This window comes from Castor canadensis, chromosome 10 (assembly GCF_047511655.1).
Source record: "Castor canadensis chromosome 10, mCasCan1.hap1v2, whole genome shotgun sequence".
NCBI lineage: Eukaryota > Metazoa > Chordata > Mammalia > Rodentia > Castoridae > Castor > Castor canadensis.
Window position 1 is genome coordinate 83,860,802 of NC_133395.1, and position 27,577 is coordinate 83,888,378.

General features: G+C 39.3%; 2 protein-coding genes across 7 annotated transcripts in view; one reads left to right on the forward strand and one right to left on the reverse strand.

Moving 5' to 3' along the window:
- The window catches only part of Sgcg (sarcoglycan gamma), a 92,263-nt gene extending 91,352 nt beyond the window's left edge, over window positions 1-911 (forward strand). For both annotated transcript variants that reach the window (XM_074043723.1, XM_074043725.1), the window contains one exon: window positions 123-911. In XM_074043723.1, coding sequence (XP_073899824.1) covers window positions 123-296 — 174 coding nt within the window. In that variant the 3' untranslated portion in view covers window positions 297-911. The remainder of the gene's footprint in view (window positions 1-122) is intronic.
- Window positions 912-5,148: 4,237 nt separating this feature from the next.
- Sacs (sacsin molecular chaperone) overlaps window positions 5,149-27,577 on the reverse strand; it is an 85,160-nt gene continuing 62,731 nt past the window's right edge. For 4 of the 5 annotated variants that reach the window (XM_020187386.2, XM_074043726.1, XM_074043727.1 and 1 more), the window contains 2 exons: window positions 21,877-21,903; window positions 5,149-18,028 (listed from right to left, as the gene is read on the reverse strand). In XM_020187386.2, coding sequence (XP_020042975.2) covers window positions 6,480-18,028; window positions 21,877-21,903 — 11,576 coding nt within the window. In that variant the 3' untranslated portion in view covers window positions 5,149-6,479. The remainder of the gene's footprint in view (window positions 18,029-21,876; window positions 21,904-27,577) is intronic. The other variant, XM_020187385.2, reaches the window with a different exon arrangement.

Genomic DNA, 27,577 nt, shown 5'->3' on the forward strand with positions numbered 1-27,577 from the left:
CACTCTCCTCTCCTCTCACTCACCTCTCACTGTCCTCTCACTCTGCTCTCACTCTCCTCTCACTGTCCTCTTCTCTCTGCTCTAACTCTGCTCTCACTCTCCTCTCACTTTCTCCCAAACAGCTTGTGCTAGATGCGGAAACCCTGTCCCTATCCACATTGGCGAGAGGCACCTGGGATCCTGCTGGCAGTGCACAGGGACTCTATGAAATTTGCGTGTGTCCAGATGGGAAACTGTACCTGTCTGTGGCCAGCGAGGACACCACATGTCAGGAACACAGTCACATCTGTCACTGAGTCATTGCCTCTTCCCCAGAACCTGCCTTGTTCAGGGTTGTGGTGGCCTTGAGTTTCCACACTGTGTGGCAGCTGGACATCCTGCAAGACTGAGAAGGGGGGGTGTAAGACATGTATTTCCAAAGACCTCAGAAAGGAAGATGTGCCAGCGCCAGTGTTTGGCCAACAGTGAAACGTGGATGTGAGACAAAACATCGAAGAGATGTCAAGAGAGTGAGTTTATTCCACTGGCGTGGCTGATTTTCATCACAACAATTCAACTGAGTTTTCTCTTCCCAGTCTCCCTCTCCACCTCTCATACAAGTCAATGTTCAAAGAAAGTTTAAATTGCTGTGTAGAATTAACTTATGATCTTTAACCGTGGATAACTCCTCACAAAAGTAGGGATTTTGGTCAATACTGAAATGTCCCCAAAGTCTATACACTACTTCCTTTTATCAAACCTTCAGTTTAAGGCAGTGTATCAGGTTTCACAAGAAAATCTTCAGGTTTTGAAGGGAATTTGAGATTGATCTGATTTTCAACAAGTAACTAAGAGACTAAGTAACACAAAGGTTGCAGTGCTTTCTATGTACAGTCAACAAGCAATAAAAATCAACCTCCATTTTTTCAGAATTCAGAGTTTGTGTCTTTCCTTCAATCCTCTGAAGTAGGTATTTTTTCCTCCCAAGTGACTGGTGACAAAGAAAGACTCAGATATGGCAAGTAACACAAGAAATTAATCCAAAATTTGATCCTAAATTTGCATAGCCATTTTCACTTGGAAAAACTTTGATATATTCTTGCTGCACTCACAATACCAAATATATGACAATTATATAAATACATAACCCTGATTTAACAAATGAAGAAATGAAAGCCCAAGAGCTGTCACCTGCCAAGAGCAAATGAACTTGCTTGCTGTGCGCCTCCTTCTACCCAGATCAAAACACTGGATGCAGTGAGAGAACCACCCCTAAAGTTTGTGAAAATATGTGTGGTGCCGATTGATTGAGTAGGGCAATGGAAATCTAGCATGGAGCCTATTAAACAGGTTTGTTTTGTGTAGGTCACTCTCTGACTTTGTAAAATGCCCCCAACACAGAGTGATGGGATTTGCTTATTTTGTTTGACCAGGTGTTATAGTAAGAATCCCCAAACCACTGCAGATGTGGTGAGGATTTAGAACTCTAACAAAAGAAAAACTCATTTTCTTTTCTCAGAATCAAGAGGAAGAGGAGGGAAATCTTTATTTCTAAGGCTGCTTTACTAGGGTGTTCATTTAACAGCATAGCCCACTTATAAAGACTCCATGATTTTTAAGTTGCTTGTACACACAAACACAAGAAATTGCAAAATAAAAACCATGCTTCCTAACAATCGAGAGCAATGTCATAATGCCTCTGAAGTTTCACAGGGGGCTGGGTACTTTTAATTATTATTGGTATGTACCTTTTCCTCTAGTTAAATTCTGATTTTTGAATTGACTGCTTTCTTACTGTGATGTGCCTATGGTCGTAACAGATCATTCTGCTATTTTGTCATATTTACTCTCCTGTTCCATGTTTATACCAAGTATTATCAAACAGGATCTCTGAATACTTATAAATTAGCTCGGTTCTTACAGTACATGTCCAAAAAATGGTGCCAGGATGATAAAGAGAGGTCAAGAAAAAGAATCAAAGAGTGATATGGAGAATAGAACACCTAAATAAAAGGTTTAAATTCCATTTCTTCTCGTTTGCTAAATGGAATCATCTTGAAGGATGTTGTGGTAGACAGGGTGCATGCTCCACTAATAAGAAACTTATCCTTTGTTATAATCAAAACTCTTAGATGGGCCAAGCCCCATTCCAAGATTATAAATACAAGGTCATAATGATGAGTGTAACTAACAAGATATATGGCCTCATATCATACCAATAGTGATTATAGACTATTGAGTGTAAATATTTTAGAAATAACACATTTTTTTGCCGAAGAAGCCAACTGAGAAGTACATGAGTAAAAAAGGTGAAGATTAGCTGGGTGCAGTGATTCAAGGTTGTCATCCCAGCTATGAGGGAGGTTGAGATTGGGAGGATCAAGCATTGAGGCCTGAATAAGCAAAACAATTCACGAGATCCCATCTCAACAGAAAAAGCCAGGCATGGTGGCACACTCCATCCAGCTATACAGGAAATGCAAACAGGTGAATTGCTGTCCAGGCCAGACCAGACATAAAGCGAGACTCTATTTCAAAAATAACCAACCCCAAAAGGGCTGGTAGAGTGGCTCAAGTGGGAGCCTTGTAAGTTTGAGGCCTTGATTTCAAACCCCAGTATTGCAAAATAAAAAGTTCAAAACATAAGCTTTAATAGTAAAGACAGTGGTTTTATAGCAAAATGCCTTTCCCAACACTTCAGAGCTGAACAAAACACTAACCTCTTGCTTGGCAGAACGGCAGGCTCCCACCTCCATGGCTCCCCACACAGAGAGCCAGGCATATTCTTCTGAAGGCCACCAAGTTCAAATGAAATGAAATGGGTAGAGCCACACTGGGCAGGTCCCTCCTTGCCCCCACACACCATCTGCTAGGTCTGTTTCTGTGGGGAACAGCAAGTGAAGGTGGGGGGAAGCCCTCCTGAAAGGCACACCCCATACCCCAAGGATTCTTGTGTCTGTTATGTATGTTTTGTCCCCTTCTTTCCCGGAATTAAAACAACACCAGTTTCTGACTGGCTTCAGCATCTTCTCTGTGTGGCTGAAGTCAAATAATCTCATGTCAAGCATGTGACTGTGAGGCCCCGTGTGCAAAGAGTAATACTTTCAGCCGAATACAGTGCGACTTCAGTTGTCTTCTTAGAGACTAGGCTTTTGTATTCAGGGTAAGTGAAGGTACTTAAATGTCACATCCATCTCAGAACCACTAACCAACTAAAAGACACACACATTTTACATTTCAATCTTTATTTTAAAGTAAAATCCAACTAAAACCAGATGGAATAAGCCCATCTAACACACAATGCCTGCAGAGTGCACAGAGGAGTTTTGTGGTTTTCTTAAATGAATGAATGACACTACTGTAAATCATATCAAGATGAACAGGGGAAAAAAACTTAAGAAGCAAAATTTTAAGAAACTCCACCTTCAGACTTGAGCTGTAGGTCCTGCTGGGGCTTCTTGCCTGTCAGCCCCAGGACCACAGGCAGTTCTTGGCAGTCAATCTCTGCTACTGGCTGTTTTCTGTGGAACTCTGAGTGACACATAACTAATTAAATCTCCTAAGGCTTCCATTTTTTACCAGCACCACTGATGTATTCTGCCTGCAATCTACATGACATTAAGAATCAGGAAGCATCAGTGGGCATGAATGGAAGAAGAATAACCAGCCATTCCTGTCAGACCCATGAAGAAACAACCTCCCATTGTTTTGTTGACTCCATTTTAACGTTAACCCTCTACCTTTACCCATATGGTTTTTATGAATGCAGTCAACTCAGTGTGGATATTCACAGGCTTACTGCAGAAATACTGCAGGGTACTGTCCATCCTGGTGAGTGGACTTCATTAAAAAGTTAAATGTGTGCCAGGCACTTGTGGCTCATGGCTGTAATCCTAGCTACTCAAGAGGCAGCAATCAAGAGCATCGAGGTTTGATGCTCGCCCAAATAGTTTGTGAGACCCTATCTCAAAAAAACCCTTCACAACAAAGGGCTAGTGGAGTGGGCTCAAGGTGTAGGCCCTGAGTCCAAGCCCCAGTACGGCAAAAATAAATAAATAAATAAATAATTCAGTGCCCTTGGGCTGGAGTTCTGGCTCAAATGGTGGAGTGCTTGCCTAGGCAAGCACAAGGCCCTAAATTCAAAACCCCAGTGCCACCAAAAAAATTTAAGTTTGTCCAGTGTGGTGGTGAATGACTATAATCCCAGCTACTTGGGAAACAGAGACAGAAGGATTGCAGTCTAAAGACAACCTGGGCAAAAAATTAGCAATACCCTATCTCATAAAACAAGCTAGGCGTAGTGGCATGCACCTATGAGTCCAGCTATGCAGGTAGGAGGCCTGGGCAAAAAAACTCAAAAACCTTATCTGAAAAAATAACTCAAGCAAAAAGGGCTGAGGGGTTGGCACAAGTGTGAGGTCCTGAGTTCAAACCCCAGCACTACCAAAATAATATTAATACTGTCACATCCCCTCATGTTAACTTTCTAAAATCAAAAGCAGCTGAGCCCAAGTGCTTCAAATAAGGGATTGTGAACCTGTATATTGCTTCTTTAGAAAAACACAAAACGCTGACTGCATGAACTGTCATTGAGGTGAGACAGGTTTTCTGTGTAAATTTTAATTGAAAAGCAATGAAATTATACTGTAAGGGCTGAACCTGAGCTTCAAAGTAGCAAGCACTTTTTAAGATTAAGTTGAAGACTCAGAATTTGGTAGCCCCAGAACAGAGAACAAGCCCTCATCTGCCTAACGTCAGAGGAGGTGCGCCCTAGGTCCGAAGAACATTCCCACCAGTGAGGGTTCAAGTGTGAATCAGCCCTAGACATGCACCTGGCCCCAGAGAAAGCAACCATCAGTTCAGCCTGAACCTACAGCACGACCACATCTGCTGCAGCTATTTCCAAATACATATATTCAGTGCATAAGTTAACTAACCTTATCTCCGAAAAGGTGCAATGATCTCTAAATCAATGAGCATCAACTAAACCTAGAACATACCATACACTTTATATTCAATTAATCGTGAAAAAGAAACTAAACGTTCCAACATACAAGACAATGCTACCCTACCAACGCATACACATGCACACCAAAATTTCCTAACATTGGGGAAATTAAGTTTGATTTCTAATGAATTATTTCTCAAGAAATACCACTTACAATGATATCATATGTACATTTTGCTTTATTAAAATCATGGCACTTAATATAGTAGCAGAAATAATGACATGATATCACATCCAAAAGCAATACAGTTGAAGCTGCAAACATTCCTTATTTCCAATAGAAGTAAAAAAGTTTTAACATGTTCTGTAAGCCCTTAATTGCATGAAATATTTTATTTAGCATCATTTATAGCCAATACACTTATATAAACTAATTATTATTTCCTTTCCTTGACATTCTGCAAAAGAATTATGTTAAATAAGCACAGGTGGACACTTGAACATGGTGAAAATGAAATGTCAGCTCTGAATCATTCATGGGGAGAACACAAGCTAATTCTTCTTTAATAAACTATTGGATATCACCACAATGATTTTAACAAGTTTTTGGTGTTTTTAATGTAAAATAAACAACTTCCACTAAGTGCCATATTGAAAGGCAAGTCTTTTTTTTTTTTTTACTGCAGCACCTTTAGACAACAAAAGATTGCATCTTGATCAGCCATACTATATAAATTATGACATTCATGGAAAATATGTACAAGCAAACATAAAGCCAATGCTCTAACCAATGATAAATGTCACGCTGGTGAGCAGTTTTTAGAAATTATATCAACACCTGGTAATGAAAACTGCCACCACTTTGAGTTCTTCATGAAACAGGAAGCCTGTAAACATAAGGTATAAAAACCATTTAAAAGAAAGATGTAGAGTACACTCAGTGCATTCTACATACTGTCTTCATACGCACAATCAAGTAATAGTCAGGATTTAAAATACTGTACCATTTTTGAAATGTACTGAGTTATTTAAGATGTGAAATTGCAACAAGTTCATAATCAGGTCCAGCTGATAAGAAACCAATGCATCCAAGAGGATCCACTGAAAAATAAAAAAAAAAAAATGAACTCCAAAGACTTAATTCCCCTTATATGCTAAAACCAATGACATGACCAGTGTTCCATTAGCTCCTTCAAAAATACCATGTTCAAAACAAAATTAACTTCATCCTAACCAGGGACATAAATAGACTAGCAAACCGCTAAGCTTTAGTGCTATAAAGTGCAGTCCAGTATTGTGCCATCCCAATCAGTCAAACATCCAGCAATTGTGCAGTTGACTGCCATCTTCAAAACTGTTTTCTTTTAGATTCAGTTAAGGTTTTCTGTTTGTATGCACACTCATAACAACTCCAAAATTCTTCCAGAACAATCTGCAATGTGCTTCACAGTTCCTAAGGATCTGGCAATACAGCTACATAAAGTAGAGCGATTCCTATTTGTGCTACAACCCATTTAAGATCTGGCTCTGCTTTTTTTTTCTTTAAATACTTTCACAATTTTTGTTGTATGAAATTTTCAAGTTTTATTATGATACAGGCAGTACATTCCATCACCCTCATAGCAACCTCGGAAGTGAACCTGTCATTTGGAATCTGTGGGAAAGGAAGCAAATCAGGGTACCTTGTTTTTAAACTGTCTACACCATAAGCCTCCAAGGTGTGAACATCATTTGTCAGCCCTTCAAGTTGCTGGCTATATTCCTCTATCTTCTGTGCAAGTGCAGTTGGCTTTACATCCTTATCAGACTTTCCCCTCACAGCATAGTCAGCTGCAATCAGAGCTAATTTGGTAGAGAGGTAGCACTTAAAGCACACCCATTCGTTGGCATTTTTGTGAAGGTCGTTTCTGGCAGCTGAGAAGTTTGCTCTGGCTTGTCTCAACCATCTCCGTGCTTCCACCGGATTACCAACGGACTTGAACGTCGGGGGGACAAAGAATCTCTGAGAGTAAGTCTGTCCAGCAGAGGGAGGACATTTTTCTTTGTTTTGTTGTTGCCTTTCAGATTTATGGCTCGTTGCTTCTTGATTCCACGACGTATAAAATCTTTGAAATGAGTACTTGTCTGACTGAAATCGAGACGCTGAGGTTGAAAATGTTCGTCTTGAGGCTCTGTCTGCATTTTGATCTAGAAAAGCCTGTTTTTCTAATCTGTTGATTTCATTCTGCAAATGTTTAAAAACTTCATTAGCAATGTCATGGTTCTCTGGATTTTTGTCAGGATGCCACTTCAAATACAACCTCCTGATAATCTTTTTCCGTTCTGATTCTGGAAGCTTCCAAGCTTGTTCCACCACTGATGTCACTTCTTTTAAGATTTCTGGTAAAGAATTAACCTTAAGCTTTTTGGGGGAATGATGTTTTGAGGACGAAGTCTTGTGGCTCTCTCTGCCAGAGAAAAGTGGAGGAATGCTTCTCAGACCAGGGGCAAGGAATTCTGTGGGACTGGTTGGTGTAGAAGGGGCACTGTCTCTACTTTGAGAGCTCTCATCAGGCCTTGAAAACTTATACAAATCAAGAGAGCTAACTATTTTGTATTCACTATAACCAATGTCAATCTGATATATCTTTCCTAGAAAACTAGAATTGTCAGCATCTTCTCTTTCGACTTCTTGTACAATAATTGCATATGTGTATGTTGGCTGATATGACCCATAGATATCACCACCTTCAGCATCCACAAGGTACCCAACATATTCTCCTGGATAAAACACATTCATTGGGTCCATGAGTAGAGTGTAATGAATTTCAGCAGGTATTGGCGTGCCAGGCATTGGAAGTTCCAGCTTTGATGGCTCTGAAGAGTCATATTTCACCCCTAAACTGTCCAGTTTCTCACTGATCCTATAAATATCATTGCATCCCAGCATAGCAATTAGATAAGAAGTGTCAGAAATTAAGTTGTCAGTTGCTGACTTAAGGGTCATTGCTAAGGCTAATAGGAAATTAATGTCTTTACTGTCTGAATGCTGGATGTACAGCAAGATGACTGCATTGCCAAATCTCTTCAGAAAAGCAAACGTCTCACTTCTGCTGTGAGGGATGGGATTAAAACCTTTAACTCTTAATGTTGTCTGAAGCTTTTCAAAACAGGACACTTTTAATCCTTCTCTTAGGGCTTTGCAAAGTCTTATGGCTTTTTCTTCATTGGCCAGGAAAGCATTATCATTTTCATGCTTCATGATCCTAATTAGTCCTGTGATGAACTGTTCGGAAGACAAGAGCAGCTGCAGTCTCCCTTGAAGGGAACACAGTGCTCCAAACTGACAAACCTTGGGGGTCTCCTCATCCAACTGCTCTTCAAGTATACTGCTCAACAGACGAGGCCGAAGCTTCTGAGGAAAAAGCATTATCAACTTAGTATGAAATCCGTGGTCTTTCCCCAGGTAGCACTGGCTGAGGTCAACTAGCATTTGCACACCAATATTCCCCTGGATCCTACTTTTGTAATGTGGGGCATCATCAAACACTAAGATGCTTGACTTAACCAACCTTCCGTCCTGGCTGGGAAGGTAGAGCACAAGGTCTCGTGCATTCTCAAGATCACTCCTCACCTTGATGGACTCATTCTGCAGACTCTTGAACAGACCGGAAACTACCCTTTTAACTGTACGCATTTCATTAGGATCTAACTGCTTTCCTTCAGAGTTTTTGAATATGCGGCTCAACACTTCAACATATTGCTTGGTTGAAATAATGTCTTCGGTACCTAAGTGTTTGAACAACTGATGAAATGTGCCAAGCTCTAAAGGCAGCTTATATAAATAAGGCTTAAAATCAGACTCATATTCCAGGTTTATTACGACTTCCTCAGGCTTCAGAAGTTTCCAGCCATCTTCTACCATCACAAAGGCAACCCCCCGCAGTTGAAAACGGAACTCTCTTTTCTCTGCACTGAGAAATTCATATACGCTTCTTAAGACCTTTGCTCTAGTTTTTACCATGTCTTCATCCAAAGTCGTTATGTTGCATATGTTTCTGCAGTTATTAATGACTTTGTCAAGGGGGGGGTCCAGGTTGACATTAAGCATATTCAAAACTTGTTCAAGCTGCTCTTGTGGACCAAGGTCACTACCTTCTTGTTCTTTGATACTCAAGGGTGTAGCTTTCTCAGGAAGAATAGGACAGGATGTCCACAGCAGCTGGAGCACATCACACTGTTTGAACTTGGGATTTACTTGTGCTCCATTGAACTTTATAAGAGGAAGTGTTCCATTTACTTCTTGGTATTGAGGATGAAATCGAATGTACTCAGCAGGGGCCCGCTCAGGACATAAAAACGGTATTAAGGACAGTTCTTTCAGAAAATTCCCAGACAACAGATCCATTCGTTCCTGGAATATGTGATGGAGGAGGATATCAACTGTATTTTGCAATGTTTCTTTTGACCAGTTTTCGGTATTAGCTCTTACGCTGATTTCCTTAGCAAACTGTAGCAGCTGCTGCTGAGAAAGTACATACTTTAGTCCAATATTTCTTAAGAACTCCACCCAGGATGACATAAATGTAACTTGATTTTTAGGCTTTATAAGTTGTTCCAGCTTTTTAAAGAAATCCTTAGGAATAAACAACTTTTCAGGAAGCATAACTTCAAAAACTCTCACTGTTCTATCGTAGAAATGTTTTGCTTGCTTCAGTCGATTGTTGGCATCATGGATGACCAATAAACCTTCTAGTTTTTCAAAAAGTTGTTCCTTAATCTCTGATAACTCCTCAATACTTGATAATCTATTCTTAAGGTAGATCAAATGCTCTAATTTTGCATCATAAGAGAGGTTTTCAATTTTTGGTAAGAGGTGTTTCAAATATACTTCAAGATCATCCACAGGCACACAACCAAGCACCCCATACAGTTCCTTCAAATGAGCTTTTTCTTCAAGAAATGCAGAAGATGATGACTGTGTCCATCTGTCCACTTCAGCTGAGGGGATACTTTTTGTGAGTACGTAGCATGATCCAAATTTGGCAATGCTCATATAGCGACCACTGATGGATCTGTAACATGGAAGTGACTTTAAAATTTTTATGTCATCTTGGGACATCAAGTGACTCAGATTGCAGTTGAAATACATCAAAAGTGCTTCAAAGTCATTTTCTACTAATTTTTCAGTTCTAAAAGTTGAAGTTTGGACCATGTAATGTACAGCCTTCAAGATGCTTGTGGGGCTCTCTATGTTTGCCGTGTGACATGACAACAGAGGAACAAACACACTGTCTTTGGAGCAGATTTTGTTCAAAGCAAGCTGAATGCAGCCAGCTTTCATTAGAGCATGGAAAACTTTATCACTCTGGGCATTTGGAAAAACTGCAATATGCATAAGGCTTAGAGGAAGCAGAACATCTCCTTCAGGAACCACAAGCTGATTGGCTGACACAGTGAACTTTGTCCCTGGAAGCAATGCCCAGTCTTTGAGAGTGTCAACAACAATGTCAAAGGTTGGTTTTGCTTCTTCCTGATCTTCTTTCACACTTACAGATTCACTGATAAAATGCCATGCATTCTTAAGCCAGGATTCACTTGCAAAATTGTCTTTCCACTTTGTACAATTTTTGGTCTTATATTCACGAGGCAACACAGACGACAGCAAATCAGCAAAGCTGGAAATGTCAAACACTTTTGCAACTTTACAGTTCAATAAAATATTACTATATTTCAAATATAATGTATTCATAAACAAGTCTTTGCGGGATGGAATCAGTTCATGGTATGTTGTGAGAAACTTGGGTCGTTTTGCATCAAACGTTTGCAAAACACTGTCCAGCGTGGTAAGAAGGGGCAGTCCCTCAACTTCAACCTCGTTTTCTTCTGCATCTTTAAAACAATAATCAACTAAAAGTTTTAAACTATGAAAAAGTTTTAGGTTAGTCTGCTGAAGACGACAAGGCAGCTTCCCAATATGGCAATTAGTATCAGGTGAGGAGAACGTCATCAGAAAGGCCCTCACATCAGCAGGAGTCACGTAACTAACAGGGATGTCTGCATCTATGAGGCAGTGGTAAAGATTAGCAGTTTCGTCACAGTTATAAACCAAGTTGAAACCAATTTCTAAAAGTAGGTGTTTTAGTCTGTAGACATTCTCTGCTACTGTTTTGCGAGTTGTGATATTATAATCAGCACTTTTTAGGTGTTGTAATTCATCCTGTAATAAGTTGTCAAAAAATGGCCTGGTCTTATTTTGAGTAGACATATTGATCCAAGTAATTATGACTGCAGAGTGCAAATCAGAGCCATCAATATTTGGAGCCCGAACAACAGGTAAAAGACGTTTCATGTCTTCATGAATGCAACTATAAAGCGCTTTCACCAAGCAATATAAATCTGGCTGCAGATCAAGCCTGTTAACTGGGAAAAAGGACAGAAATTTCTTTAAAGTGTCCTTTACAACATGAATAGGCGTGTTCTGTAAAACTGATAATGTTGGGTCAGAACCAGGGAAATACCGCTTTTTTAACTGGGTTAGCAGTTCAACATATGCAGGAGCTATCAATGCTGTCATTAAGCTGTTATTCCAGTCACTTCGAACCCCAACTCCATTGTCATCACGCCACAGGTTTCTTCGGGCTGAATCTAGTGCAAAGTGGCCATTCACATGAAATGGCAACCCTGTCTCCAAAGACAGAGGCAGAAAACAGAAGGCCCTGTGGGGCTTTTTATAGTTGTGGGTAATGCAGGCAGCTACGCCCCCACGTGGGAAGAGAGTGATATCTTGGTTCTTGTGAGCTGAAATAACACTCTTAGACACTTTGTCCATATTTGAAAATCCTGATCTGTTGCAAATTAGCCATGTAGTCAGATTTCCTTCAGAGTCTTCAGTATCCATAGTGTAGGTTATCTGCTGAACTGGTATGTCTTTGAGCTGCCTCTTTTTAGACACACTGTCAATTACAGATGCGTGAAATTGCTTCCTTTTCAACCTGTCTCCATCAGTGATCGTGCCCTTTACTGAATACAGCACAGTCAGGCCTCCAGTGGCCTTGTCTATTTCACAAATAGAAATTTTTTCCATGTGATTAAGAAACATTAGAAGTTCTGCCCCATCTGAGCGTAATTTGTCCAAAAGATTCTGCACCATTCTATCTGATGATGGAACTGAAGAAATTTCTGAAACTTTGGCCATTTCTGCATTGCGCAGAGGAAATCTAAACATTGTGCAATTATCCAGTTTAAAGTGAGTTCCCAAATAAAGATCAAGAACATCTGAGAACTGTGTTCTAAAGTCTGTGTCTAAATCTCTAAACATGCGTCCAGGACTAATGGATGTGGCTCCTGGGGCATATCTAGCATGAGGGTCAAAAATGCATAGGATGTCATTGCCAGAAATGAAAGAAGGGCAGTCTGTAATATGATACACAGAATTGAATCCTATTCCATACTGTCCAGTTTTGCAAGGATTTCCTTCTTTGGTGCCTTTTCCAAGATTCTGAATTCCTCTAACATCATCTTCTGTAAAAGGCTGGTTGTTATACACACACAGTGCTGGCCCTTGCAATGGGGCCCACTTATCATCAAATATCCTGTCAACTGGATGCTGTCTAGGATCAAACACAAAGCAGATTTCTGTGGCCTTAGCATCATCAGCATTTTGAAGAAGCTCTTTCAACATCTCCTTTTCTGAAGGATAGGCATTAAGGATGCTCTTAATTCTGCTGGTCAATTTTTCTTTCTGTCCAAATTCTGTGCCAAGTGTTGTAAAACAGATGTTGGATGCATATCTTTCTAACGCCTTATGTCTCTTTGGTACTGCTCCTAGTTTTACAGCTACTTCCCTAGGTATATCAGCGTGACAATATTTCACAGTGGTATCTTTTACTTTTATCCAGGGACAATCATTGTAGCATAATGATTTAGCAGGGAGAAGCACAAAATTAGTATCTGGCAATAATATTTTGCCATAGTTTTTCTCACAAAATTCTTGTTTCTTTTCTCGAATGAGACTCCATATTCCTTCACTGATTATTCGTCGGCAAAGCTGAAAATTCTCTTCTGTTATTTGTTTTTTTCCTCTTTCTTGATCAACAGATTCCAAAACTAGGGCAAAATCTTCAACCATAAACGACTGCCTCACACCCACACTTTCAAAAAGTTCACGGAAATTATTTTTGTACTTGTTAGGTAACTGATAAAGGTATGGTGCTGCTTCGAAATTCAAATGAAAGGAAACTTTTTCTGAGTCAACATAAGTATTCTCAACTAGAATGAAACTAAAAGATTTTAACTTCTCAATAATTGCTGTCTTGGTTATTTCATTTTGCATCATTGCTTCATGAAGATACTTGTAACAAGCATTGGTGATATTCTCCTGGTACAATGTGATTCCATCATCAACTGATTTTGCAACTTGTTTCAACTGATTTATAACCAGATCAACTGTTGGCTTCTTTAGTAATCCCAAAAACTCTTTAACAGCCAATGACACTGAACCACAACCTCTGAAGGAATGGGAATTTTCATTGAGAATTGGTTGCAAAAGACAAACTATATCTTGATGTTCAGCTGTATAGAGGTCAACTGCTGCAAACATGGTTTCAGGCTTAAAACTGTTGCCTTTCCATTCCAAAGAGAAACCCGCTGGCTTTGTCAGAAATGGAAGGAAAGGAATTGTTTGATATTTTGCAGCAAAATCCTTTGCTCTAGGATCCCTTATTTTTAGTTTCTCATCAATAAGACTTAATAGGATACTACTTCTTAGACAAGCAGCAATGTGATCACTTTTATTAATTTCAGCTACTGACTCTGCACGTTCCAGCATGTCATCCCATAAAACATCATCTTTTGCCATGCCTAACTGAACTAGCTTAATGAGAATAATAGGATTGAGGTAATCCTGAGCAGAACCATAAGGAAACCGTCCATCTTTAATATCAAATAACTTTGCAACTCGTCCTTCAGGGTGGATCAATCTTGATGGTAAAACCAAAGGATGCCCCTCCAAGGAGCAAGGAATACATGGAGTAACACGAAGAATTCCTGAGAACTCATCAATTTTTTCATTTAGAACATAATTCATTAAAGGATCTCTAAGTTCTGCTTCAATTTCTTGAATATTTGGAAAAAACACTTCTGAAAAAAACTGTTTCTCTGAAAATGTATTTTCAAGCAGTATCTGTCTGCAGCCAGCTTCTTCGAATCCCAACTTCACTGAAGAAGGAAGTTCCACAGCACAAAGGTTTTTGGACCCAGTCTTCTTGAGGTGCTTCAGAAATATCTTGAAGGCTGCTGGTCCAACATCTCTTCTTTGAAGTATAGAGTCATCTAGAAATCTCACATTCTTCATGGAAACCCAAGTGGACCCATCAGAGAAGACTCTGGTTAAGTCCTTCCCTTTTCCATGAGCTATATCTTCATAAAATCCTTGACAAATTACGGAGAAGTCATCGTGAACTAAGTCAGGATCAGGCCACGCAGCATAGTAAGTATAATCAGTTAGCTCCCCACCAGTGGCCAGGTCCCGCAAGACACTGAGTGCCTGTAAGTACGCTTTCACAATAACATGTCTCATGAATGTGGTATTCCATCGTCCTTTTGTATCTGTCTTCCAGATTTCTTTTCTATTTGAAGTAACAGCAAAGCACCCATTGATATGAACTGGCAATCCTGTTTTTATTCGCAAAGGTAAATAGCAAAATACCTCTCCAGTGTGTGGTTTCACGGTCCACTTCTGGTCCTGGACTTCAGACAGCAGAACTCCTACCGCCCCACAAGGAACCAGCCCTAGTCTTCTCCCACTTTCGCTCAAGGAAAACTTGAGAGCCTCTCCTATATCCATACAGGTACATATAAGCCATGTGGTAGAATCTAGAGTTTTTTGTGGCAACTCATCTGATGGCTTTTTGGACTTAGCCATTTCAAAGAGAACAGCAGGGTCGTCATCTGGACCTCGGAACAGTGGTGACTGCAAATCGGCAATCCTTCTGAACACATGGTGAAATTCCTCGACTGTGACCTGAAGAATGCAAGATGACTTTGGTGCATCGGTGGGAAGCTTTTTATTACTGCTGCTGCAAGTCTTCATGAGTTCAGCAGCTTCTTTTAAAACACTTAAAACAGGTGCATTCAATGCTTTGGAAGAGCAGGGTTTTTTCCTAATTATTATCGTATCTTGAGCTAAGCTAGGATTGGTTTCCTCAATCTTCAAATATTTTAAATACATTGAGTTCACACTCTGAGTGAAAATGATAAGTCTGTGTCCACAGAGACTAAACTCATCCACAAGAGAGTAAATGTCTGCAGTATTATAGCAGGTACTGCTAACCTCACTCACTTTGGCTTCCTGCTGAGTCCTAAAGGATAGTCGGAAAAGAGTTCCATTGTAGCTGTAGGGTGCTTCCACAGTCAAAGGTAACTGGCAGCCAAATATGTCTATAAATGGTTTGAACTGATTAGGAAACTTCCTAAGTCTTTTCTGTTGCTTACTCCAGTTAATTTTGATCCCAGGATTAGATTTATCTTTAATGTGTTTACTGATATGGTTTATGTTTGGATCAAACATTATCATGAATTCTCGGCTCATGATGATGGGAATGTCAGTGATATGATACACAGAATTAAATCCAAGACCAAATTTTCCAACTTTGTCAACTTCTCCCCTTTTTAAAGATTCGCCTAACCTGGTTATGTTCACAAAATCTGAATCTGAGAATTCAGAATTATTGAATGACCACAAAGCAGGTCCATGGCAAGCTGCCATCCCCGGGTCTAGGAGATTCTCTCTTATGTCCATATTTCGCCTCATATCAATCATGAAGCTGCATTCTGTTGCATTTGCATCATCAGCATTTTGAAGTAGCTCTTTAAAAATATCTGACACGGAAGGGTATTCTTCCAGAATGTTTTTAATTCTTACAGTAAGTGGTTCTCTTTGTCCTGACTGCTCAAATCCCATGTTTTCAGGATTGATCAATCTTGTACTAAGGCATGGAACTTTCAGCCACTCTGCAGTTTTCATGGGTATGTCCTCATGCACCAAAATAATTGGTTCCACTGAATCTTCAAGTAGGTCATTGAGGTCATCAACTTTGATGTCACAATAACAGCATTCATGAATTGGCTTCATGATAAGTTTAGAAGGATTTTTGCTATGATGTATAGGAACTGGTGTATTAGGGCTTGCTGGAATTTGGTTGCTATATAGCCATCTGATAATATTCAACATAAGATGAAGGTTTTGTTTGCTTTCTTGTTCACTGAGATCTTGGTCACTTTTGAGATACACCTTCTGAATGACCATGGAAATATGATCTGATGTCAACTCTTCTATTGAACCACAGGCCTTAAACAGTTGGTGAAATTTTGCCATGGTTTTAGGCACATTATGTAAGTAAGGCTGAAGGTCCAGATCATGGATTGGTTTTATTACAGCTTGGGCAAGAGGACAAAATTTTTTGCCAGTCCAAACCCATGGAAACGTTAAGGCCTGAAAAGAATCTTTCCCTTCATTCAAATGATCATGCATGAATCCATAAATTTCAAGCAAAATATGTTGGAATTGATAGTAGTCTTCATCACTAAAGGTTTTTGAAGTATACCAATCAACAACAATTTTAAAGTGTTTTAAGACAGCACCAATGCTAGGTTTTGTGAAGATACCTAATGCTTTTTCCAAGTTTACATTGATACTTTGAACAAGGGGAAGTGATGAGCCCACTAGAATTGCATGGGTTGCATCGCACATATCTGGAGGTGCACAGAGATTACAGCAATCTCCTTTCCAGACTAAAGAACCTGGATAATTTGGAGGCCTTTCCTTGCAGGCTGGAACCCATTTTATTTTCTTTAATGTCACCTTTCCTTCAGAAGACTGCAAGAGTGTAGGATTCTTATTTAAAACCAGTAAGAGAGTTTGGGCTTTCTTTAGGAAAACATCCTGATTTGGACAAGAACTGACCTGTAAAGCTTCAATTTTTTTCGCTACTTGCACAACATCTTTCTCTTTGAGACTGGCTTCATTTTTTAAGCCAATCTGTCTCAAAGAGTGAAGGATATCTGGTGAGGTAAAAACTGAGGGTGGGAAACAGGCTTCTTCTTCATTATAAAAGAGATCCTTTAGTACTGCTACATCAGGATCGAAGAGTTCACTAGCTGACACCATCTGTCCCTGTGAAATCTGAATGCATTTTAATGGCACTAACCAATCAAGCACATGTGGATTCTCACTTTTAAGAGAAGACAGATTCTCAAGAATCCATAACATAATGTGTGTTACTTCTTCATGTGAATAAAATGCATTTTCCATATCTTTTAAAACAAGGTTTAAGCAGCTGGTAGTCTTTAATTTCTCGATTTTCAACATGTTTGCCAAACGAATGGTAGCTTCATCACTACTGTCTATTACTGAAATAGAAAGTCGCAGATCTGGTGGAAGTTTGGCGGTATGGTGCAAGACCTTACAACCTTTTAATTTTGTGTAAGAAGAAATTCCCTGATCAGGTGAGTGGTTAATTCGTTTGAATATTGTCAGCTCTTGAATTATTCTTTTCTCCTTTTCACTGCTATCAGTTAAGCTAGCCAAGAACTTCCTCAGAGCATCTTTGTGTGTTGGAAGTAGTGAGGCTATCTGATTACACAGTTTCTGCAACGGTATCTTCTCCATAATCTGTAAAATAGCACTTGGCATTGGTGAATGAATGTATTTCTTAATGAGAGGATGTTGTATCGAGGCATCTAATTTTTTCAGGACAATCCCCCCAAGTTTTTGTACAATGTCGGCTAAAAATTCTGGAAGTTGTGCTTCAGTTTCATCGTCTAAAATGACTACTGACGGAATCCTGAGTCTAACGAGTTCCACACATGTCTGACCTTCGTCTAGTGTAGTTCTGGGGATGAGGGGCATCTCATCAAATAAAGTCAGGTCCTCTGAAAAATGTATATAGAGATTCTTCCAAACCATCTTAAGCCATGAAACAGATGGATGATTTCTGTCTTCACTGAAAGGATACCACTGAACAATTAACTCTCTGCCAGGCCAGAATGCATTCATTACTTCTTTAATAAGACGAGCAAATCGTTCTGGATTGAGAAGCTGCAGCTGAGTACATGGTCTTCCTGTAAATCATACACAGAAATGTTATAACACACACAATTCTACTGTAATAGCCTTCTGTTCTCACAGATATGACAGTATTAGAAAGCTGTCTTATGAGTTTTAAATAAATACAAAATTTCAGCATAACTGGGCTTAAACTATTTTTAAATGATAATCTATACAAAAATCTGTACTTATAATAACATATGAGAGACACTTTCTCTAAAAAGTGCTTCTTTTAAGTAAATACATAAAAATGCATTAAATGTGTTTTTCAAAGTATCCTACAGTGTTCTGCAAATGAAATCAAAATGGAAAAGTATTTAATGCTTTTATTTGTCCACAAATAAAAGTAACAGAGAATGCTGATAAACTTCATAAGTACTTTACCCTTAAAGGGTGACAAATGATAAAGCAAACCCAATAAAAATGTGGTTTTATGTGGCCCCTCATAGCTGCATGGCTAGAGAAAGGGTGAAGTCAGACCCCAGAGGCTTGGATCTCCATCTCACTGACTAACACCTTCCAAAGCTGGGCACAGGAAGGAGCCTCATGATTTCCTTTTGGCTACTCACCAATGTGTAATTAGGTGCCACTTAATCTTTCAGGGCCTTGAACTCTCTCATCTGGAAAAACAATGGGGCTGAGGTTCTAAGTACCAAAGATTATATTGATGCCAAATATGAAGTATAGTTACACTTTTCCAACAAGGCTTATTCCCAGCTACTTAGCGCTTATTACTTATTGAAGCATGCTCTACAAAGCCCTGGAATTCTGCAGAAATGCTCAGGGACAAGCAAAGGGAGTAAGTGGGGTATTGCCATAAGGCAAGAACATTCTCCCACCAGAACAGCTCACTCTACTTCTGGATGTTTGTATATTTACTAAAAGACTAAGAAAAACAAATTTTTTTGGAAGGGAGGGTTACTTATTTCAACCACTGGTCTAGAAATTAACATCTTCTTCTAAGTATATTTTATGCTTCAGAGCACAAAGTAATTAAAATATTTACAATATCAGTAGGAACAAGATGAAAAAATAACAATACACACCTGTAGGTCTGTATTTGCCCAGATGTGGAAATAAAAGCACCTCAAATTCAATTCTGTGGAAACTAACATTAAGTTTTTCCCTATGTACCAATGACTTCTAGACACTTAAAGGAGCAACTTTGGAAAATATTATAACAGGACAAACTTCATTATTTTTTATCTGAGGAAAGACCCCGTTATTTCATGTCACAGTCAGACATTTCAAAATTACCTGCCAAAGAAATTTAAGCAAAGGCACACTTTTGCAACTGTAGGAAGGTGAAAATACCCAGATTCAAGAATATTTTCAGTTTCTACATTATGTGATTTAGGGTAAATGAAATAATATTTAAAATTTTTTTAAATCTTGTCATCAGTATGATCAGAGTAGCTTCTTTGGTCTATGAATCCCATCAAAATATAATTTTACAACATTGTTCACAAAATGCTTACTGAATTGTATTAACTATAACAGAAGCTCCAACTCATAAGTAAAGCAAAGACAGAATACCAAAGATCTAAAGAAGAGTTAGAAATTAAAATTCAGAGCATTCGGAAACCAAAAAGTTGAATATGCACCAGGGTGCTTATGTCTGTGTTAACTGCCACACAGCATGCATCCTGTAGATGGTCCTGCATGGTGTCCCTGGCAATTTATAAAACACATACCTACATTCAAGACTTAGCTTTAAGATAAAACACTCAAACACACACACTACAGATGGCATGCAACTAACACACCAGTCATGCTCAACTGAAGAAAACATGATAGAAAATAAAGGAGAGAGAAAATGTGGGAAGACACAGTTCTAAGTATTTTAAATTAATTTAATCTCAAGTCCTGAGTTCTATCTACTCTGTATTAAAAACATTTAATTTTTAATCTCCACGTCCAATGTTAGAACATCACTGAAGCACCTCTAACAGGATTAGCAAACTAATTTTAGAAATTTTGATAAATGACTTGTGGGGATTTGTGGCCTTACTGATTATCAGCAATGTCAAAAGCGGTCAACTGTGGTACTGACATTGTTCCTCAGGACAGAAAGGTTTTAGCTAAACTGCTACCAGGTATGATCATTTAACTTGGAAGGAACTCCTCCCATGAGCAGTTTTTGCTTTGCAATAGATGAGTCAATCCCTTATATGTTTAAAAAAAAAAAAAACAGTACTATCAACACAATGAATCTCTATTCAGACTGTGCTGTTTTTAATTATTTATATGTTTATGTTTAGTGCTAACCTTGAGGATGGGTTCAACATTGTTGAAAATACTACACTCTATTTAAAAATTTACTTAACTAAGAAAAATCAGTCCTGATGGCTTTATTTAGTATATGTGCTGCCGAAGTGAGCACCCTGATGGCTTTAATTAACAGGGAGTTTAATACATTGGACCACACTCCTTCAGAGTCACACCCAACTAGCTATTCTGATTCAAGTTTCCAAGAACAGTGACAGTTCTTTATACTTTTTGGGTACACAAACTGGCAATGGCAGCTTTGATGGCTGATGAGTTCTAATAACCTTCTTTCCACTGTGTAGAGAGATTCAAGTCTCTTTGTGAATACCTATGTGATACAGTGAAACTCCAAATAAATTATGTGCTATACATCAGTCAAATCTTCAAAGAAACAAAACAGAAAAAGAAAAGAGAAAGTAGGGAAGAAGAAAAGTTTGAACAGAAAAGGGAGGAAAAGGCAGCCTGTCAGCCAACTGTGACCCTTCTGGCACACCACAAGTCTAGCAGTGGCGCTGCAGGTGCCAGGGTCAGCAGAAACATACTGCTCCCAAGTGGAGCAGGCCAAGGGCTCAAAATTAGCCCCCACGACCAAACTGCTTACCCAAATCAGCACTGACACTGACATTCACTTCCTGGCATTGGAAGTGAATGGGAGGTGGGAAAACAGGTAAAGAATCACTAACTTAATGGTCCCTAGGACAAGTATTAATTATGCAGCTTGCTTATGTCAAGATTTTGTTTTCCTTTGACCTGATTACACCTTCCAAAATATAAGACCGATAATGCTTTAAGAAAAATTTTGTAATAGTAGCTGTGAGATGGGTACTTTTAATGTAAGTTAGAAGCCAAATTAAACACTGGTGTATATTATCAGTGTAATAATGACTTGGTTCCTAGACTAATTTTATTTATGTACGGCGTGTTTCAGAGAATAAGGTTTATCATAAAAACAATTTCTATAAAGGAAATCCTCACCCCTCTAAATTTCCTAGTGAAAAATGAACTTAGGAAAAATAATACAAGTCAAGTCAAAGGTTTTTATTTTTAAAAAGACAGTCAGTAAAATGGCACAGGAGGCTTTATAACAACACCCAGCAGACTGAACCTAATATAAAGCTGGATGGCCACTAACTCCCAACAGTTCATCATAAGACCTCTAACTTGCTAGTCCTGGGTCCTGGCACTCACTCCCCTCGATACCGTTCATCTGAATATTTGTGGGTATCCTACAACAAAGGTACATTTACTATTACCCTTTTCCATTAAATGCCCAGCTTACAATACAAGTTAAAAACACAAACTTTACAAGTTTGTCTCCTTAGAGACTAAATGTTCTATGAGATGAATGTTTCCAAGTCATTCAAATATGGTCTCATCATAGCATTTGTAATAACAAACGCCAGTATTAGTAGTTTCCTCTCTCCTTTAACAGTTATTACAACCAGACCAAAAAAAATTGATGTATACATATATAGATAGATTTAAAAAAACCTTCTAACTACTTAGGTAAGTAAAAAAAAAACATGATTCAACAAACCAAATGAACAAAAACATCAGGCTTCAAATGAACACAACATTCAGTCAATTAGCCTACCTGAATATCCCCAGAGAAGTTGTTGTGCTAGAATATAATTAAATTCATTCTTAGAAAGGTCAGAATTGTTACATTTTTACAGAAGTTATTTTGCATTTTAAGACAGTGTTTTCCTTACCCAGCATTATATAAAAGAAAATCATAACCAAAACCCCAAACATAGCAGAATACACATTTAAGATTTAAAGACTTACTTCAATACAAACCAAATCCAAACTACATAAGGGTCGCAAATCTTAGTTCAGAAAGGAAACAAATAAAAGGAAGGAGCACATGTTTATATGCATCAATTATATTTTACTCATAAGTCATTTGATAAGCCAGAAATGGGGCTTTTATTAATAGACTATCTTTATATAACATTAAGAATTGATAAAGGGAAGAAATATAAACTTTTTAAAAGTTTTTAATACCTATAAAGTGTTTATAATAAAGGGAGAATTTATCAAATGTTTCTATTGCTTGCTTATGGTGACCACCAATAATGATAAATTTCTGAGATTTGCTCCATGGACAGCTAACCCTCCTCTACCTAAGGCAAGTCATTTTTCATCAAGTAGACTGCTGAAATCGGTGAACATTTGTGTATTCAGGTGCCTTAGGCTGAACTTGGCAGCTAAGTGAGGGGCCACAGGTCTAAGGAAGGAAATTTAAGTACTTCTAATCTGAACATCCTTCTAATTATTTTACTGGCAGGCATTTGTCAACTGAGAGCTAGAGGTACAGAAATGAACAACTAGGCCAGGTCCTAGACGTTATCATTACCTAATGGGAAGACAATTAGATAAATGGTTACACATAACTAACCAAGAGCACAGTGTGTGAGTGCTGTGGCAAGCCCAGCACTATGGAAGCACACAGGGACTTCAGGAAAGATGAGTACCAGGTACTGAAATGAAGGGGGCTGCCAAAGGAAAACACACAAACCCTACCTGAGAGGGAATGAGAATGTGATGCCTTCCAAATATGAGAAAGAGCAGCGAAATAATGAAACCAAAAGCAGAGGAATAGCAGCAAACATTTATGTGTTTCCATGTACCAGGCATCTTTATAACACCAGAAAATAGAGTCAGGTAATAAAGAGCTTCATAGGAAATATTAAGGATTTTCTCCCTTCTGTAAGGAAAAGGGGGAAGTGTTTGAAAGATTTTTGATAAAAGAAGGGAAAATAATATTAGGAAGATTAAACTTCTCAATGCTGTGATGACTTAACCGGAGGCAAAAATGCATGCATTTCAGGGAGAGCTAACTGTAGCCTGAATAAGGGTGAGAGTGGAGTCAGAGGGAGAAAAAGACTCTTCCTATGGCCCTTTGGCCCAACAAGAAGCTACGGGAGTGGTAGCCCCAAACATCTTTACACACAAACCTTGGGCCAAAATCTGTGCAACACGGCTGCCTATACACTTGAGGCTGGCACTTTAAAACAATACATCTTCAGAAGGTTTCTACACAGGTATATGAGTTATCATTATCTCTGCAATAAATACAGTAAATCAAGACAAAGCTGTGAAGTGAACGCTAAAACATGCTTCCGCCCTAGACATGAAAGCTAGAAACATTCTCCTGTATGTGCAAAAAGGAGTTAAATGCTGCTCTCCTCCACGAGCCACCACCTCCATGAGCCCATCTATTCTCAGTACTTGATAATGTGCCCATCCCACTGAATGGTTGATTTATATTGGTGTCCTCACTCCTCTGTGATCTTCTTCAGTTTTATTCATCCCTCTATTAGTTTATTTAGCATGATGCTTGGTATATACGGGAAATTGAAACAAATGTTTATGGAAGACTCTTTGGTTAGGAAATGGAGTAAGACATGTGACCATGTCTAATAAACATGAGAATACAAATAGGATCATTGTGCCAATCCATTCATTTGTCTCACCTAACTGCTTTTTTCCCTATTTGTTTCATCTAAAACCCATTTACCTGCTTTTAATTATTCCCCTACTCCCCAATTTCTGATATTCACCCATTTATTCATGTGACTTAAAAAAGAAATGATCTAGACCTGCAAAAAAAAAAAAAGAAGAAGAATTGTGGCTCCAACTCTGCAACTCAAGCAAGTCATTTAAATCCTTCAATTTCTTTGAGCTTCTCTAATGGAGGTGATGACACCGGTTCTGTTATCTCATGGTTGTGGAGAACAGACACCATAATAGAAGATAATCAATCATTTGAGAAAGAAACCCTGAATAACAGGCACAATGAGGGAAATTGCCTTTCATCTTTGTAGCCCTGTTTCCCACAATCCTGGCCCAACCTGGCAAATGGAAGCATCAACATGTCCAACAAACTTGTCAACCAGGCCCTTGGGGTCAGATCCCAGGAATACAAATGTGAAATAATGATTGACTTTACTGTGCAGCACAGTTAAAGCATGGCAGTAATAAAGCAGACTGGATTGATGGACTACATACTCCATTCCTTGGTCTTACATGACAGAAAGGGACATAGGGAGAGATGTCAAAGAAAGCTTCTTGGGGAGACTCATGAGTTGAGTATTAAAGAATGAGGGAAAACAGAAGAAGATGCAGTTGAGTACAAGCCTCCAGTGGTCGTCCTCACAGATACACCAAGTTGAATAGCTATTCACTCACCAAGCTACCTTCACAAGAGCTGCAACTAGGCAAGGGACCAGAGTGCCTGGTTTCATTATAATAATAACAAAAGATACACTGACAAACGCAGGAAGGTAAGAGTTGACCACATCGTCCCTCTCCAACTGTAATCAACACAGTGTGGACAGAGACGCCTCCTACTTGGGAGAGAAGGAGTTAAATCAAGGCCTTAGACTTGAACCTCATTATCAACCCCACCATGATAAAACCCAGCGCAGGGCAGAGCTTGTGACCCCTCCCCACCAGGCTAGTATCCAAATCAAGCCTGTGGAATCATGTTTGCCAACCCCCTTGGCTGCCTGGCTTCCAGCACCCCAATCCCATCTTCAGGCAGCAGAGGGGATCCAAGCCTCACCCACTGGGAAGCAGGGCAGGAAAGTGAGCCCAGGACTTGGCCGAGGAGTTCAGTGCAAGCCCACCACAGTGAGACCCTGTACCAAGTAGAAAACAGAAGCCCTAATACCCAGGCCAAAGCTCACAGACATAACCTTTGGATTTTCCCCAGCAGCAGGTATACCAGTGGAATAGACTCCTGCTTCAGCTTGCATCACTACCAGCCTTGCAATAGGATTGGGGGGCTTCCTCCCCCAGCTAACTTTTATTTTATTCATCTGTTAATATTTAGTTCATGAATCATCTCCAAGAAGCTTTCTTTGACATCTCTCTCTGCCCCTCCTACTCCCAAGACTGCACAGATCCCTACACTCTAAGACCCAGGTACAACCCAGCTTAGCAAAAACCTTGGCGGCCAAGGAACTATCTCTACCACCCGTCCCCCAACTCATAGCTATCCCCAGGCCAGTGTCACGAATGGAGCTTCTTGACCTGCCCTGAGCCAGGCAGAGACCTGCACTCTGACAGGATAAGCTAGTATCTTGGCCTGCATCACTGAGAGCTGCGGCATAAGCTCTGGTACACCCAAGACTATGCAGTTCCTTGTGCCGTGAGACTTAAGTGCAACCCAGATTTGGGTTTACCCTCTAGGTACCTACACTAACCCAACCTTCATCAGCACAGCATATACAAAAACTCAAGTAACTGGGGGTAGGACAAAATAGTAAGTACAGGATTTTGCCTTAGAACTCAGTGCCAGGCTGGTGAAACTAACATTGGCAAGATCTTAATGGCACCATCATCAGGCCAGTGTCCACTTAATGGAGCCTCTACAACAGCCCTGATGCCAGGTGGAGATGTGGTCCAAGTCTAACAGACATCTGTTCTAGCCAGCTGCACTGGTTTCAGGGGCTGTGGGTCTAGAGGCATGGAATGCCTGGACTTGGTCTCTCTGTGGTGATTCTACCCAGAGTTAAGGAGAATCCTAGAGTGCCTGTACACATGTCAATGATCATAGACAAGGCACCTACCTTGACCTCAGGAAGCAGCTTGCAGGGACAGACTTCCCTGTTTAGGTACCCTTCCAGTTCATGCCAAACAACACAACAACTATGTATCTAAGACCAAACTTGGCTTGGATGATCCTCTAGTACTGAAATAGTAACAACACACCAACAAACCCAGACTTTGCACACAATCTAGTGCTGAAATATAAGTAAATTTAGGCTCAGAAAATAAGCAACCTTCTCAGAATTTCTGGAAAGTCAGGCACAAACAAAGCCAGTTTACAAAGACTTAATCTTTCAGAGCACAGATCATGTCACATACCAATAAGCATCAAGAAATTTCAGGGAACCATGTTCTCACCTAACAGTCAAAATAAGGCACCAGAAACTGACTATATTGTTATGAACAAACTCTCAGATGGAGAATTTAAAACAGCTGTCTTAAGGAAACTCAGTGAGCTTCAAGAAAACAGAGAAATGAATCAGTACTCTAACAGAAAATCTCTACAAAGACTTAGAGACAACTTTTAAAAAATCTTTTGAGATGAAAAATACACTAAACAAAATCATAAACATGATAAAAGGCATCTACAGCAGAACAGACTGAAAAGAATTAGTGAGCTCAAAGTCAGGGATTTGAAAACACACAGTTGGAGGAGAAAACTTTTTAAAGAATAAAAAAAGCTTATGGTAACTTTGGGACAGCATCAAAGTTCACCAGTCAGATTCAATTCCACCAAATCTACCCAAAGACATATTATAAGCAGGCTCTCAAAGGTTATCAATGCAGTAAGAGAAGCAATACATAAGAGACTCCCAACTCACCTGACAGCAGACTTAGCAGAAACCTTATAAGCCATGACGGTCACATGAGATTTTAATAATACTAAAGGGGGAAAAATAAACTGACAATCAAGACACTATCCAGCAAAGCTATCTTTAGAAATGAAAGAGACAAAGACATTCCCAGGCCAAAAAAAAAAAAAAAAAAGCCAAGAATATATCTCTACCAGACATGTCCTACAAGAAGTACTTCAAACTGAAAGAAGAAATGTTAATGAGTAAGAAGAAAACATCAAAAGGTAAATAACTTGCTCAGGCAGAGTGCCTCACACCTGTAACACTAGCTACTCTGGAGGCAAAGACTAAGAGGATCACCATTCATGACCAGCCTAGCAATGAATTCAAGAGACCCCATCTCAACCAATAAAAAACTGACTAGATGCAGAAGTATATAGGAGGATTGCTCTCCAGTCCAGCCTGGGCATAAGCATGAGACCCTATTTGAACAATACTTAAAGCAAAAAAGGCAAGAGGCATGGCTCAAGTGGTAGAGCTCCTGCCTAGCAATATGAGGCTTTGAGTTCAAACCCCAGTACCGCAAAAATAAAACTCAATGGTAAGAGCAACTACACAAATTCAGAGTGATTGCAAATCATTGTAATATTGTAAACATGATGCGTAAACCATTCATATCTTTAATATGAAGACTAAAAGCCAAAACAAAGATATCAAAGTTGCATTAATAAGTTGAGAGATGGTCAACAATGAAAGTTGTAAAATAGGGCATCAAAAATTCACAATGTTGAGAGGAATGCAGAGCAAGTGTAGACTTTCAAATCAGCATACTTTCTCTTTTTTTTCTCAGTGATCACCTTATATTCCTATCATTTCAAAAAAGCTTGTCATAATCAAAAGACATGTTGGCAAGCTTCATGGTAACCACAAGGCAAAGAACAC